The following is a 16418-nucleotide window of genomic DNA, read 5'->3' on the forward strand; positions in this document are numbered from 1 at the left end:
CCCACACAGAAACCTCCCATCCTCCAGCCTGCAGGAGCTCAGAGGCTGGAAACACATGGTCAGGAAGTTCTTCTGCCAAAAATGACTGCTCACTGGCGTTTCAGATGAGCTTCAGTACTCCTCTAGGAGTCAGGGCACCAGTCTTTGGGCTATCACTTTTGTTTCCTTTAAGATTGCCACACTTTAGGGAGTCAGGTGGTTTGCTTGTTTGTGTTGAGACAGGGTCTCACCTTGTAACCCTGTAGACCAGGCTGGCTTAGAAATCACTGAGATCCACCTGTCTGCTTCCCCAGTGTTAGGATTAAAAGTGTATGCTACCATGCTGGTAGGAATCAGGTCTTTTATGTTTGTTGTGTATTTTATGGCTCTGGCATGGTGAATGTGTGCTCTATCTCTGGGCTACACCCAGTCTGGAAGCTAGTTTTTTATTTGAATTCAGCACTCTCCACATGCTAGATACATGTGAGTGCTTTCCAAGTATTTTCTGTCTAATCTCTGACAGCTACTCTGGAAATCACCTACCAGTTCTGAGGTGAGCTAGTAACACAGAATTAACTAGTTGGGGACTATTAGCCTAGTACATGAACATCTGCCCCCACAATGCTGACACAGACCTCTTATGAGAGCCTGGGACCTGCCCTTAGCGACTCTCTCTCTCTCTCTCTCTCTCTCTCTCTCTCTCTCTCTCTCTCTCTCACCTTGTGTGTGTGTGCACAGGGAGGTGATAAGTGCACATGTGTGTGCATGTGCAGGGCAAAGTCTGTGTCTTCCTTAATCACTTTCTTTTTTTTTTTTTTTTGAGACAGAGTGAGATTGGTCGGTGGGTAAAGCACTTGCTACCAAGCCTGACTACCTGAGTTCAGTCCCTGAGATTCACATGATGAAAGGAGAGAGCCAACTTGAGCAAGTGGTCCTCTGATCTCCACGTGTGTGTCATGGCACACATCCCTCCACCCCCAGCAAAATAATGCTCTTAACCACTGAACCATCTCTCCAGCCCTTGCAAAAAAAAAATAAATGTAATTTTTAAATTTTTATTATTTTACATGTATGAGTGCTTTATCTCCATGTTTTTTTTTTTTTTTTTTTTTTTTTTTTTTAATCTCCCTGTAGCTCCAGCTGTCCTGGAACTCACTATGTAGACCAGGCTGGCCTTGAACTCACAGAGATCCGCCTTCCTCTACCTCCCGAGTGCTGGGATTAAAGGCGTGCGCCACCACGTCCGGCATCTCCATGTTTTTAAGTGCACTCATGTCATGCAATGCCTGAGGAGGCCAGAAGAGAGTGTTAGATCCCCTGGAACTGAAGGTACTGATGGCATGGGTGCTAGGAACTGAACTTGGGTTCTCTGTAAGAACAGCCAGTGCTCTTAACCACTAAGCCCTCTCTCCAGCCCCAAATAAATGTAATTTGAGAGAAGAGAGAGACTCTCACTAAACCTGGAGCTCACCGATTTAGCCAGACTAGCTGATCAGCAGCCCCCAGGGATTCTCTTATCTTTATTTCCCCAGTACTGATTACAGACATGCTCTGCTGCATCTAGCTTTATTTATTTATTATTTATTTATTTTTATTTTATGCGTATGAGTGTTTTGCCTGTATGCATGTAAATGCAGCTGACCTGTGCATGCAGTGCCCATGAAGGCGAGAAGAGTGCATCAGTTCCCCTGGAAGTGGAGTTAGTGATGGTTGCTGTTGCCATGTGGGTACTGGGGATGGAACCCAGGTCTTCTGCAAGAGCAGCTAGTTCTCTTAACTGCTGAGCTATCGCTCCAATCCCTGCATCTAGCTTTTATATGGGTACTAGGGATTCAAACTCGGGTTCTCATGACTTTACTGACAGCCATCTCCCAGCCTATTTTAATTAAATATATTTACTTATTTATGTATGTAGGTATGCATGGCATGCATGCCATAGCACACATATGGAGGTCACAGAACAACTTGTGGGTGCTGGTTCTTGCCTTCTACTACATGGGTCCTGGGGAATCAAACTCAGGTTGTCAGGCTTAGCAGCAGGCACCTTTATACCACTGGCCCTAGTCTATTTGTTTATTATCCTTTTTCTTCCATGTCATGGATAGAACCCAGGGCCTTGCAACCTATTAGGCAAGCAGTCTACAGTTGAGCTGACCCTCCAACCACAATAAATATCCTTTTATTGAACAGTTATTTCTTCTCCAATGTTCTGATCACTGCAGGTAGCCTCCAAACACTTTTGAATCCTTATTGGAAAAGCCAAAAAGAGAGAGAAAGGAGAAAATGCAAAAGGAATACAAGAAGGAGGAAACAAAGGAAAGAGAAGCAGGAAGGCAATTCTGCAATGATACTCATTCCTTTATTGTGGACTGTTAATTTGAACAGGGCTGGGGCCTGCAGGCTGCTGGCAGCACCAAGCTGGGGTGCATTTCCACTCAACAGAGAGGACTTATCCTAAGCCAAGGGGGGCAGAAAGAAATTTATATATATATATATTTGTATATTACATATGTCCTGTATAGTCATATGTATAGAATGACAAGAATGGGCCACTGCATATAACTTTATAATTAAAGACCATACAACAGACATGGAAAATTGGTCCTAATTAAGGCCCTTTGTCAATCAATATGTGATACATCAAAAGAAAAAGGAGAGGGAGACAGAGACTGAGACCCAGCCACCTCTGGTGGCCCTGTTCCCAGAATATCTTACATTGGGTATAGTGCCCCCTGTACAGGTAAACACACACAAACACACACACAAACACACATACACAATACCACAGGCTGGAGATCTTCCTCTGACTACATCTTGGGCCCAGCCCTCAGACTGGGGTTGGTGAAGTGGGATATATTGTGCTATAAGACCATGAGGGACAAATGACCAGACCATGTAGAGTCGATGTGTCCCAGTGATGAATGGGGTGACACGTGCTGCTTCATCCACAAATGAGAAAGAGCTCAGTGGGAGAGGCCACTCACTGGTGGTCCCTCGATGCCTAGGTCACCTGAGGGATTTCTATATACTCCTGTCCCAGACACAGGTGAAACTCTGATATGAATCCTGAGTGCTAAATAATCTCCTGGCCGCTGATGAAAAACTGAGATTCCCTTCAAGGACCGGAACAAATGATAACTGAGTGGCTCCACCATCTAGTCCAGTAGTTACAGCAGAAAACAGCAGAGGAGTTAAAGCAAGCAATCCTCAGGGAAGAGCCTGAATGGTGCAAGAAAGTCTTATTTCCTGAAGGGAAGAGAACAGTCCCAGTGCTCCCTGCCACACACAGACCTTCTGGCGGAATCTGTCACCCTCACATTTTATATAAATGAAAGAATTGCTCACAACCCAGGGAAGGAGACAACCAGCATGAAGGCATCTGCAATCTGAACTTCCTTGTTTGTGTTCATGATTAAATCTTTACCCCACCACCAAAACACAGGACTTTATAATCTTTAGTCTTAAGAGAATTTCTTAGCTAGGCATGGTGGTGCATGCCTTTAGTCCCAGCACTCTAAGGAGGCAGGCAGAGGCAGGTGGACCTCTGTGAGTCCGAGGGTCCGAGGCCATCATGGTCTATATAGTGAGTTTCAGACTAGCTGGGGCCACAGGGAGAGACCCCATCTCAAAAAGACCCCCCCAAAAAAAGAATTTCTTAATTTTTCAACTAATAATAACTAAATAGTAAACTATTAAATGTTTACAACAGAAACTATAATTCCTTATATAAGGAATTATGTACTTATCAGCATGTTTCAAGTAGATTCAAGGCCTAAAAAAGATTAGACATAGGGCTAGGAATGGTGATGCATGCCTGTAACCCCAGCACTCAGGAGGTAGAGGCAGGAGGATTATTGCTTCCAATTTGGTTTATGTAGTAAGTTCTAGGTCAACCATGGCTACAAAGCAAGACTCTTACCAAAAAAGAAAACCAAACAACTCCTCCCCCCCAAAAAAACCAAACCACACCAAAAACCCATAGAGGATCATGTATGTATGCCCTAGAGGCACTCCAGAAAAGTAATTGGGGAGGGAATCCAGGGTAGCTGTAGAATAGATAGAATTGGGTGATCTTCAGTTTAAATTTAAATTCTTTTATTTTTGCTATGTAGCTGATGATGACCTTGAGTCCTGATTCTCCTGTCTCCACCTCCCAAATTCTAGGATTAAAGGCATGTATCACCACACTCATTTTAAATACTCATAGAAGGTAACTATAAACAACTTTAAAAAAAAGATTTATTTTTAATTTTGTGTATGTGTGGGTCTGTGCACGAGAGTGCAGGTACCTGCAGAGGCTAGAAGAGGAACTTTGGATCCCCTGGAACTAGAGTCAGACACAGTTGTGAGCCACCCGATGTGGATGCTAGGAATCAATTTCAAGTTCTCTGGAAGAGCAGCAAGCATTCTTTACCTCTGAGCCATCTCTCCATCACCACTTTTTTTTGAGATAAGCTTTCATTATATAGAATAGGCTGTCCTCAAACAAACAGCAATCCTACCTTAACCACTAAGTAACTATAAACAATTTTGTAGGACTGCATACATGTACAAAAACATTTAAAAAATAAACAGTGGATATGGTAGCTCATACCTGTATTCTCAGAACTTGGGAGGCTGAGGCAGAATTGCCTCAAACTTGAGGTTAGGATGGGTCAACAGCAAGTGAGTATCAGGCCAGGGCTATGCAGAAAGGCCCTCTCTTTAAAAAATTTTTAATTAATAATTTATTTTTATTTTATGTGTATGAGTGTTTTGCCTGCATTGTATGTAAGTGCACCCAGTGTATGCAATGCCTACAGAGGCCAGAAGAGTGTATTAGATCCCCTGGAACTGGAGTTACAGATGGCTGTTAGCCACCATGTGAGTGCTAGGAACTGAACCCAGGTCCTCTGAAAGAATGAGTGCTCTTAACTACTGAGCCATCTCTCCAGCTCCAGAGAGGCCCTATCTTTAGAAAGCTGGGTGTGGTGCATGCCTTTAATCCCAGCACTTGGGAGGCAGAGCCATGTGGATCTTGGTGAGATGGAGGCCAGCCTGGTATACATAGCAAGTTCTATTCCATCTGGAGCTATAGGGAGACCCTGTTTCAAAAAAAAAAAAAAAAAGTTTTACCATGTTAAAAAAAAAGGGAATGAAAATTAACTTTTTTAAAAATAGAAATTTACTTATCACTTGCAATACCTGGAGACATTTGGGGCTATCACAAAGGAAGGTGAGAAGCTGAGGAAGGACCAATTTGTACAAGTAGTAGAGAATGGATGGATTTTCAACGAATTGTGAGGTGAATGTGATAACCACTACACTGCATAAACTCGGTAATTTTCAGCAAATTGTATTCCCCAAAATGTGGCTAAGAAACAGGGGTAAATAGCAATCCAGCAAAGACGGTGCCTGGTCTCTTTTTCTTGTGCTAGCTGCAAGGGAAAAGGAACGGATTTTGCTATCTGCTTACAGTCAGGGGCAGAATGACACTGATCCCTCCCTGGACTGAGATCTGGCAGCTGTGGGGGAACAATGATCAAAGCCGGAAGAAGCCACACCTCAAAACAGAGTTAGTTTGATGGCTGTTCACCAAAGGAACTTCTTGGAGGGGACAGCAACAAAGAGAGCAGAGGAGGGACTTTCCTTGATGACAGGCCACGTTGTCTCCACACTGTTCCATTTCCTTCAGGTCCCACGGCGACAACTGGTTGTTCACAATACCCAGTCTGAGAGTGGGGAAGGTGGGCAAGGATGTAGAGTTGGGGAAGTCATGAGTTCTTGCCAAGTCTGAAGAACATGGGCTGAGTGTTGGTGAGGCCACTGAAGTCCTTGGAAAAGAGCGGGGGAGGTTGGAAGAGTCTGAGGCCCAGAGAGAGGAGAGCAAGGCTCAGTCCACCAGGAGCATAGGCCCAACACTGTCAGGAAGCCTCCTGCCCTCAGTGGGTACCCAGCAGTTTCCCATCCCCAGAATGTGTTCAAGTGCGCTCACCATCAGAGGAGAAGATGGAGACTATGGAAAAAGATGGGTAGAAAAAGTACTGTCTTCTCAGGCATAGGCCATCTTCCCTCCTAGGGGTAGCTGACATGGGGGAGGAGCTTGAGATCTGACTGGGAGGGTCTCCCCAGCTAAGGAGAAAAGGAGGCTATGCAGTGAGCATGGCAGGCCCAGACAGCTCAGGCAAGGACATCTCTCCTCACTAACCAAGCTCCATGAATAAATAACATGAATTAAATAAAGGAGGCACAGACAGCGGCAGAGGCACCATCTGCCAGATTCTTGCCTCTTCGCACACCCACCCACACCCACACCCACACCCACCCACCCACACACACACACACACACACACACACACACACATACATACATACAGCTTATGCACACACACCACACACATGCACCAAACGGCAGATGAGATGAGCCAGGGTTTGCTGCCCTGTCTTAGGAGTCTGTCAGGTGGGCAGCTGACTGAAGGTTATCAATCATGGTCTACCACTGTTGCAGGGTGCAGAGGAGCAGAGGCCATGGAGGCATGTGTGGTGGAGGGTGGAGGCCGCTGAGGACTCTGGCACCTGCAGAGAGGCAAGAAGATAGACCAAAAGGATTAGGGAAATCAGGAGACAGAAATTCTAGGCTTTTCCTTTCTTTTCCGATAGTCTCTTGGGTTGCTACCCAAACCCTCTTTCAGTCTTGACTAGCTCATGCAATCCCACTGCCTCTTAAGTCCATGGCTCACTCTGACCACAGTGTACTAACCAGGATCTGGACTTTCGCACTTTAGACGTGGAAGGTCTTTCCAGAAAGCTGTCCAACCGCATAAGCCTCTCCATGTGTAGTGCACGAGGGTCTTGTTCTTGGTCGTGGGAAAATTCCATCTCAAAGACAGCAGGTGGAGACACATCCAATTCCAAAAACATTATATTTTCAGCCTGTTGTAAAATCACACAGCATATGTGAGCAGCAGTCTCAGAGTGTCTCTTCTGAGTGTATCCCATGGTGATGGAATACTTAGAGGAAGCACAGCATCCCTTCCCCTCAGATTTCTCTCCCTTCCTGGCTTCTACTCCCTAGCTTCTTACCCTGTATCTGGGATGGGACCCCATTGCCATGGCAACCCGAGCATACTGGCTGATAGGTCTCTTGTAGCCCACTGCAGATGTTGGCCGCTTCTTCATTTGGCTGTTATTCCTGTAGGGAAGAGGGAATGAGGTTTTTGTTTGTTTTGGGAGATGAGATCTCATGTAGTCCAGGCTAGCCTCAAACTCACTATGTAGTTGAAGACGACCATGAGCTAGATCCTCCCAAGTGCTAGGATTATAGGTGTATATCACCATGCTGGGCTAGAATGGATTTCTTCAAACACAAAGGGCAAATGGTATCATGTAGAACTAAGTGTCACTCAGTCACTCATGCAGTTGGGAGGACCTGAGGACTTCGAGGTCTTCACCTTCCTTCTTGTTTGAATACAACCTGACAAGTTAAACTAATATAAATGCCAGAAAACAAGACTTATCTCTCTTATTGCTCTAACTTTTTTCCACAGTAAAAAGGGCCGATGCAGGCTAGAATGAGAAAGGAGATCCAGCCTCATTTTAGATTTTAGATTCATAAACTGATTTATATACCACACAAAACCATTGAGGGCTGGAGCAAGAGCTTAGTAAGGTGCTTGCCTTGCAAGCATGAGCACTGGAATTCAATGTTCAGAACCCACATAAAAATCCCATAAAAAGGCCAAGATAGTGGCACACAATTCTAATTCCACTGCTGGGGAGGCAGACACAGGAAAATCCCTGGGGCTTGATGGCCAGCCAGCCTACTTGGTAAGCTCCATGCCAGTAAGAAACCCTGTCTCAAATAAAAGGTAGATAATATCTGAGGAATAACACCTGAGGTTGTCCTCTGGCCTCCACAGGTACATGTATACAAGTATGTGTGCACCTCCCTCCACCAAGCATACACATGGTCATGTGTATACACACCTCCACCCCACACCCCCACACCATTAATCACTGATGGTCTGCTTTTCAGTTTCCTTCATAAGCACACAATAAAATGGCTAAACTTGGCCAGATATGGTGGAGGATGTGCATAATCCCAGCACTTGGGAGGCAGAGGAGGAGAACTGGGAGTTCAAAGCCATCCTCAATTTCAGAGTGAGTTCAAGGCCAGCCTGGGCTATGAATACCTGTCTGAAAATAAGGGGTTGGGTTGAAGGTTCACTGGTAAAGTACTTGCCTACCATGTTCAAGACCTTAGGTTCAATTTCTAGTACTTCCAAACCACACCAAACCAACCCCCTCCACACGCACACAAATCCATACTGAATGGACAAACTGCCAGCACTTTTTTAAAAGACCACACCCATGTAAAAAGCTAGACATGGCAGTGAACACTTGTAATCCTAGAGCTAGAGAATCAGAGAAAGGAAGATCCTTGAGACTGCTCTACCAGCTAGCCTGCATTGGTGGTCTCCAAGTCAATGAGATGCTATGTTTCAAAAGGCAAGGTGATTGAAGAAGATACCCAATGTTGATCTCTAGCCTTAACGAGTAAATGCACATACAATAGCACCCCCCAACACACAGAGAAAGTGAAAGAGAGAGAGCAAATAAAAAAATATAGTTTTTTTGCATGACATGGGTAGACTTACATACATGCAGCTAATACATGCACACACATAAAAATAATAAAATATTTTAAAAGGTAAAGGTTTTCATTTTTGTTGTTTTAAGACAGGGTCTCTACTATGCAGTCCAGGCTGGCCTCAAACTTCTAGTGATCCTTTGCCTCAGCCTCCTGAGTGATGGAATTACAGGATGGAATTACTAGGATGACTTTGATTGTCTGATCCTCCTGCCTCTACCTCCTGAGTGTTGTAATTATAGGCATGTGCCATCACATCTAATTTATTCAATGCTGGAGATCAAAATCAGGGCCTTTTGCACACTAGGCAAGCACTCTACTAACTGAGATACATCCTCAGCCTTAGTCTTTTATTTTTCTGTGTGATTTTGTATAGTATATGCATGTGTGTATGAGGGTGGTGCATGGGTGTGCAAAGGCCAGAGAAAGACATTGGGTGTCCTCCTCTATCACCCTCCACCTTATTCCTTTGAGACAGAGGCTCTCGCAACCTGGAATTTGGAGTTTGCTATTTTTTGGCTAGGCTGGCTGGCCAGTGATACTTAGTAATCTTCCTGTCTCTCCACTGTCTCTCTGCACTGGGGTTACAGGTGTGTGTGCAGCCATATCCGGCTTTAAAAAAAAATATTTTATTTATTATTTTTATTTATGTGTATGTGTGTATTGCCTGCATGTAGGTAAGTGCACCCATGTCGTGCAGTGCCCATGGAAGATGGAAGATGCTGTCGCATCCCCTGGAACTGGAGTTACGAACAGTTGTTAGCTGCCATGTGGGTGCTGGGATTCAAACCCGGGTCTTCTGCAAGGACAGCCAGTGTTCTTAACCTCTGAGCCATGTCTCCAGCCCCATATCTGGCTTTCTATGGTACTAGGAATCTGGACTCAAGTCCTCATGTTTGCACAGCAAATGCTCTTGCCAGTGAGCTATCTCCCTAGCCCAAATCGTCTTTTTAAATTTATTCATTATTTTTATTTTATGTGTATGAGTGTATTGCCTGCATGTATGTGAGTGCACCCGTGTCGTGCAATGCGGCAGAGGTCAGAAGAGGGCTTCGGATTCCCCTGGAACTGGAGTTAAGGACGGTTTGTAACCACCATGTAGGTGCTGGGAATCGAGCCTGGGTCCTCTGCAAGAGCAGTCAGTGCTCTTAACCACTGAGCCATCTCTCCAGCCCCCATTTTTTTTTAATTTCGTTTTTAATTAATTAATTAACATTAATTAGTGTGTGTATGCATGCCACAGCACACGTGGAAATCAGAGGAGTCAGAATTTTGAGGAGTCAGTTCTCTCCTTCCATGTGGGTCCTGGGAATCAAACTCAGGTAGTCAAGCTTGGTGGTAAGTACCTTTACCCACTGAGCTATCTTGCCACCAAATCTTTTGTTAGAAAGATTATTTTGGCCCATCTGTGTGTAAGAATTATAGATCACTGACATTCTAATGAGATATGATTTCTCCGGCACTCAGTTCAGATGTATTATGTAAGATGGATGGGGTTTTCATTTGCTAATAGAAAACATGAAGTTGGGGTGGGGGGTCAGGGAATGGTAAGGTGAGTATTGAGATAGAAGAAGGGGTCTGAATATGATCAAAGTACATTGTATGAAATTCTTCAATCAATAAAAAATTAATTATTTTTAATTTTTAAAATTTATTTTTGGATCTCTGTGAGTTCAAGGCCAGCCTGTGAGTTCAAGGCCAGTTGAGGCTACAGGGAGACCCTGTATCAAAAAGACCAAAAAAATAGAGGCTGGAGAGATGGCTCAGTGGTTAGGAGCACTGACTGCTCTTGCAGAGGACCCAGGTTCGATTTCCAGCACTCACATGGTGGCTATGAACTGTCCTTAACTCCAGTTCCAGGGGAATCTGATGCCCTCTTCTGACCTCTGCAGCATTGCACGACACGGGTGCACTCACATACATGCAGGCAATACACTCATACACATAAAATTAAAAAATAATAAAATATTTTTAAAAAATATCAAAAAATAGGCCGGGCATGGTAGTATACGCCTTTAGTCCCAGCACCTGGGAGGCAGAGGCAGGCAGATCTTTGTGAGTTTGAGGACAGCCTGGTCTACATGAGTTACAGGACAGCTGGGCTACAAGGAGACCCTGTCTCAAAAAAGACAAAAAATAAAAAAGTAAAATAAAATTTATTTTCATTTTATGTGTATAAGTGTTTTGCCTGCATATATGAAATGCACCACATGTATGCAATGCCTGTAGAGGCTGAAAAAGGACATTGAATTCCCTGAAACGGAGTTATGGAATTTTGAGACAGGGTCTCCCTATAGTCCCAGTTGTCCTGGAACTTACTATGTAGACCAGGCTGGCCTTGAACTCACAGAGATCCCCCTGCCTCTGCCTCCCGAGTGCTAGGATTAAAGGCGTGCACCACCACACCTGGCAAGGACAATTGTTTTTTTAAAAAAAGTTTTGAATGTTATTTTTGGGGCTTAAGAGACTAAGTAGCAGTTTGGAGCACTGGGTGTTCTTGGAGAGGACTCAGGTTTAACTCCCAGCACCCACATGTCAGCTAGGGGACCTGACGCTCTCTTCTGACTTCCATGGGCATTGCACGACATGGGTGCACTCATACACGCAGGCAACACACTCATATACAAAAAATAAAAATAATAAAATATTTTTAAAAAATGGTCAGGCATGGTGGTACACACCTTTAATCCCAGCACTCAGGAGGCGGGTGGATTTCTGTAAGTTCAAGGCCAGTCTGGTCTCCATAGCAAGTTCCAGGCAGACAGAGCTACAGGGAGACCCTGTCACAAAAGACCAAAAAAATTTTTTAAAAATGTTATTTTAAGTGTGTGTGTTTATGTGCATAAGAATACAGGTGCTCGAGGAAGCCAGGTGTCTGATCCCCAGGAGCAGCCGTTACATGAAGTTGTGAGCTGCCTGATGTGATTGCTGGGAACTGAATTCAGGTGTCTGGAAGAGTAGTACATTGTTTCAAAAAAGAAAGCTTCCTGCTTGTGCTAGATGGCTTTAGTTATGGACTTGACATACTTGGGTAGAGGGAACCTCAATTGAGGCATTTCCTCCTTTGGATTGGCCTGTGGCCATGTCTGTGGGGCATTTTCTTGCTTGTTGAGTGATGTGGGAGGGCCCAGCCCATTGTGGTTTTGTGTTATATAAAAAAGCAGGCTGAGCACAGGCCAGGGGAGCAAGCCAGTAAGCAACATTCCTCTGTGGCCTGCGCATCAGCTCCTGTCTCCAGGTTCTTGCCCTGAATTCCTTCAGTGATGAACTGACCTGAGAGACATGAGATAAAATAAACCCTTTCCTCCCCAAGTTGGTTTTGGTCAGGGTGTTTTGTCACAGCAATGGAGAAGAAAACTAGAACACTGATCTTGTGGAGGACCTGAGTTCAGTTCCCAGCACCCACATTGGGCGGCTCTCACAACCATCTGTAACTCCATCTCCAGGGGATCTGATGCCATCTTCTCACCTATGCAAGTACCAGTATTCACATACACACGCGCACACACACAAAGTTTTTAAAAATAATAAAAATAAATCTTGAGCCAGGTGTGGTAGTGTATGCCTTTAATCCCAGCATTCAGAAGGCAGAGGCAGGCAGATGGATCTCTGTGAGTCTGAGGCCAGCCTGGTCTACATAGTGATTTCCAGGTCAGCCAGGCCTATATGGTGAGAGCCTGTCTCAAAAAACCAACAAAACAAAAACATCTTAAAAAAAGGAAAAAAGACCAGGACTATAGCTCAGTGGTAGAGTACTTACTTGTCTAGCATAGAAGAGGTCTCAAGTTAAATCACCAGACCACAACAAAACAAAACAAAAAAATTCTAGAGTATGATTTAGCTTTGGGGAAGAAGAGTGAAAGGCTTATAAACTTACCTTTGGGGGCTCAGACTGGCCCAGAACTCCAGACATGGCCACCTCTCCAGCCCCCTTCTATCCATTTTTTGAAACAAGGTCTCACTAAACTGGCTAGGTTAGCCTTGAACTCACTCTGTAACCTAGGCAGGATTTGAACTTGTAATTCTCCTGCCTTACTTAGCCCTAGAGTAGCTGGGATTACCAGTTCCTCCCCTTTTTTAAAGATACTGGGGATCAAGTCTAGGGTCTCAAGCATGCTAGGTAAGTAATCTATGAACTAACTTATATTCACAGCCTTGTTTTGTTTGTTTTTTGAGACAGAATCTCATGTAGCCAACGCTGTTTTTGAACTACTGTGTAGCACAGGATGACCTTGAATTTATGGTCCCTGTGCCTCTACCTTCTGAGTGCTGGGATTACAGGTGTGCGGTACCACATCTGGTGTTATAGAGGACTCTGGATCGAACCTAGAGCTTCATGCATGGTAGGTAAGCACTCTACCAACTGAGCTATATCTGTAGCTCTGTTTTTTTGAGATGGTCTCACATAGCCATGGCTGGCCCTGAACTCCTGATCCTCTTGCTTCTACCTCTCAAGTTCTAGGTGAGCATGGGTCACCACATTTGGCCTGTTTTTTGGTTTGTGATACAAGGTCTTGCTATGTAGTTCAAGGTGGCCTCAAACTCTTGATAATCCTGCACTCTGGCTTATTTTCCTTCAGCTTCCCCAAAGCCTGGGTTATAGGCACAAGTTACCATATCCAGAATGGCAGACTTTTTACCCTCTGCAGCTTGATGAGTATAACACTATTGTAATGACTCAAAATAAATAGCAAAGAAAGGAAACAAGAATCCCATTTCCAATTTTAAAGACAAAGAGCACAGGTTTTGGAGTAAGATAAGACCTGTGTTTGAATGCTGGCTTGTCCCCTCATATTTCAGTCAGCCTGGGAAGTAGCTTATTATCTCTGAGCCTCCAACATGTCATCTCTACAGAACTGCTGAGACTCAACAGGGCAATCACTAATCTTAGTTCCTCACAAGTGTTCAACACAGGGCAGCTATGATCTTAATAACTCAATTCCGTCTGCTAATTCAAGTAAGGATACAAATGAAATGAGCAATGAAAAATTCACTAGGTAATACTGGAAGAAAGAAGAGAGGAAGAAGCCAGAATAATTCCAGACAGGACATTCTGTCCCTGCGTAAGACATGTGTATAGGTGCCCCAAGGACAATGTTTGCATTCTGTAGCAAGAGTGAGAAATTATATTATTTGTGTGTAATTTTGTGTGTGTGGGTGGGTGAGTGCACAAATATGTACGTGCATGTGTGTGCACATTTGTGTGGAGGCCAGAGGTTGACACTAGGTGTCTTCCTCAGGCACATCTTAGTTTTAAAGAAGGATCTCTCACTGAACTAGTTAGGCTAGACTGTCTGGCCAGCAAGCTCTGGGTATCCTCCTGCCTCTAGCTCCCCAGCACTGGGATTACAAGCATGCACTACCACACCTGGCTTTTTACGTAGATGCTGGGGATCCAAATTCAGGTCCTCATGCTTGCTACTGCCTGAGCCATCTCTCTATCCCTGAGAAATTATATTCTTTTAAAAAAATTTACTTACTTTTATGTGTACGAGTACATGCATGTAAGTACATCTGTGCATACAATTCCTGTGAAGGCCAGAAGAGGTTGTCAGAACCCCTGGAACTGCAGTTACTGATGGTAGTTAGCCACCATATGGATGGTAGGAACTGAACCTAGGTTCTCTGCAAGAGTAGTCAGTGCTCTTAACCACTGAGCTGTCTCCCCAGCCCCTAGAGGTTATATTCTTGAGGTTGAGTTTATTTCATATACTATAAAGTGCTGGACCCCACTTAGAGGTCCTAGTTGGCCTTCTTTATAGATGAAAACAAGAAAAGAAGGCTCTAGAAGCCCCGATCCATTTTACCCCCAGAGGATATAGGATGGCAGGGAGGCACTGGAGAAAGGCAGCTTTAAAGTCAGCTTTGTGAAGGATGCTGATGGAAATGCATTATGACTCCACTGAGAAGGAAGTAAGAGAGGAAAATCATTGATAAGGTACTTCACATCTCACTTGAACTTTCTAACATGCTCCTGAGGTATGGATAGAACAGATAGGGAGACAGGCTTGAAAGTCAAGTGCCATTTGTATCCAAGGCCATACGGTTAGGAACTCAAGAAACGTGAACCTTCCCTAGTACTCTTTAGCATGGTGAACTGTCTCTCAAGAGTGCTTGTAAGACATGCTAGAGCCAGAGAGAGCCCTTGAAAACTCAGACTCTAGAAACAGGACACAGGTGCAGGGCTGGGCAAGCAGAGCAGCAGGTCAGTGGGAACTGGCAGTCTGACCCAATAAAGCTTCCAGTGCTATTCTGGGTGGCATGCATGCAGAAGGGACTGGGGGAAGAGAGTTGTAATTGGGACACCAAACTTCCCATCTACTCCCTATTGTGCCCCAGGCCTACTTTCATGATTGATCTCTGTGTAGTGAACAGGTTGTGGCTGATAGCCCAGAGTTGGGGCCTGGCTCCGTAGTTATCCACATCTCCAAAAGAGGCCCAAACAGGCAATGTGTTCAGCAATCCCAAGCTCCTAGAACCCTTTCCATAATTGGCTAAAATCATAATTTTTCTCCATATTAAAAACCTCTCTCTGGGGCTGGGGATGTAGCTAAGTTGATAGAATGCTTACTTAGTATGCCTGAAACCCTGGGTTTGATTCCCAGCACCACATAAACCAGATTTGGTGGTACATGCCTATAATCCTAACATGTGGGAGGTAGGATTAGAAGCAGGAGGATCAGAAATTTAAGGTCATCCTTGGCTATATAATAAGGCCAGCCAGCCAGCCTGGGCTACATAAAACTATGGTTCAAGAAATAACAAACAATAGTAGTAAAAAATGAAACATCTGAGTGCCATCTCAAGGCTTGATGCTTTTCCCATTGTTGACTGGTCACCACTTTCCTCTCTTACTCTGAAAACAGGCATCTGATATCACTAGGTGTATTTTCTCCAGGTCATCCCTATGTACCCAACACAACAAATCAGTCTTTTCTGTGATCTGTTCTCGATTCCCCACAGCTCACCTGTCCACCTTGCTCCATCTCCCCATGTGTCTGAGCCCTCACTCTTCTCATCTCTTCTTCTCAATTTTCATGAACCCATGAAGCTTTACTTTAAAAAAAAATAGCCAGGCATGGTGGCACACAACTTTAATCCCTGCACTCAGGAGGCAGGGGCCAGCCTGGTCTACATAGAAAATTCCAGGCCAGCTGGAGCTACAGAGAGACCTCCACAGGGCAAGTGTGGAAGTCAGAGAACAATTTGTGGAAGTTGGTTCCTCTCCTTTTACCATGTGGGTCCTGAGATATCGAATTCAGTTTCTCAAGCTTAGCAGCAAGCACCTATATCCACTGAACCATCTCACCAACCATCGCTACCTTTTCTAAAGATACTGCCTTACACTGTAGCCCAGGGTGGCCTGGAACTCCGTATGTAGCTGTGCTAGTTAGTTTTTGTCTACTTCACACAAAAGTCACCTGGAAACTTCAGTTGAGGAATTATTTCATCGGACTGGCTTGTGGACATGTCTGTGAGGCATTTTCTTGATTGTTAATTGTTGTAGGAAGGCCCAGCTAGGGCAGGTAGGCCTGGACTGTATAAGAAAAGTAGCTGAGCAAGCCAGGGGGAATCAAGCCAGTAAACAGTGTTTCTCTGTGGTCTCTGCTTCAGTTCCTGCCCTGAGTTCCTACCTTGGATTTCCTCAAGGATAGATTGTAACTTGTAAGAAGAAATAAATCCTTTCCTCCCCAAGTTGCTTTTGGTCATAGTGTTTATCACAGCAACAGAAAGAAAAACTACAACACTGTCGTATTGTTGCACGTCAAAGCTAGTTCCCATTATCCTGAATACCAAACTACAGAACAAA

General features: G+C 44.4%; 1 protein-coding gene across 2 annotated transcripts in view; it reads right to left on the reverse strand.

Moving 5' to 3' along the window:
- Positions 1-5080: 5080 nt before the first annotated feature.
- The window catches only part of Kif3c (kinesin family member 3C), a 50225-nt gene continuing 38887 nt past the window's right edge, over positions 5081-16418 (reverse strand). Inside the window, exons 6-9 of one of the 2 annotated variants that reach the window (XR_003849826.1) lie at positions 7042-7150; positions 6719-6891; positions 5954-6534; positions 5081-5792 (exon numbers count right to left, since the gene is read on the reverse strand). Coding sequence is in view for 1 of the 2 variants with exons in the window: in XM_008834992.3 (XP_008833214.1) it covers positions 6441-6534; positions 6719-6891; positions 7042-7150 (376 nt within the window). In the remaining variant the exon portion in view is untranslated. Of the gene's footprint in view, positions 6535-6718; positions 6892-7041; positions 7151-16418 lie in introns of both variants that reach the window. The other variant, XM_008834992.3, reaches the window with a different exon arrangement.

This window comes from Nannospalax galili, unplaced genomic scaffold (assembly GCF_000622305.1).
Source record: "Nannospalax galili isolate Female #2095 unplaced genomic scaffold, S.galili_v1.0 scaffold517, whole genome shotgun sequence".
In the NCBI taxonomy this organism is placed as follows: domain Eukaryota; kingdom Metazoa; phylum Chordata; class Mammalia; order Rodentia; family Spalacidae; genus Nannospalax; species Nannospalax galili.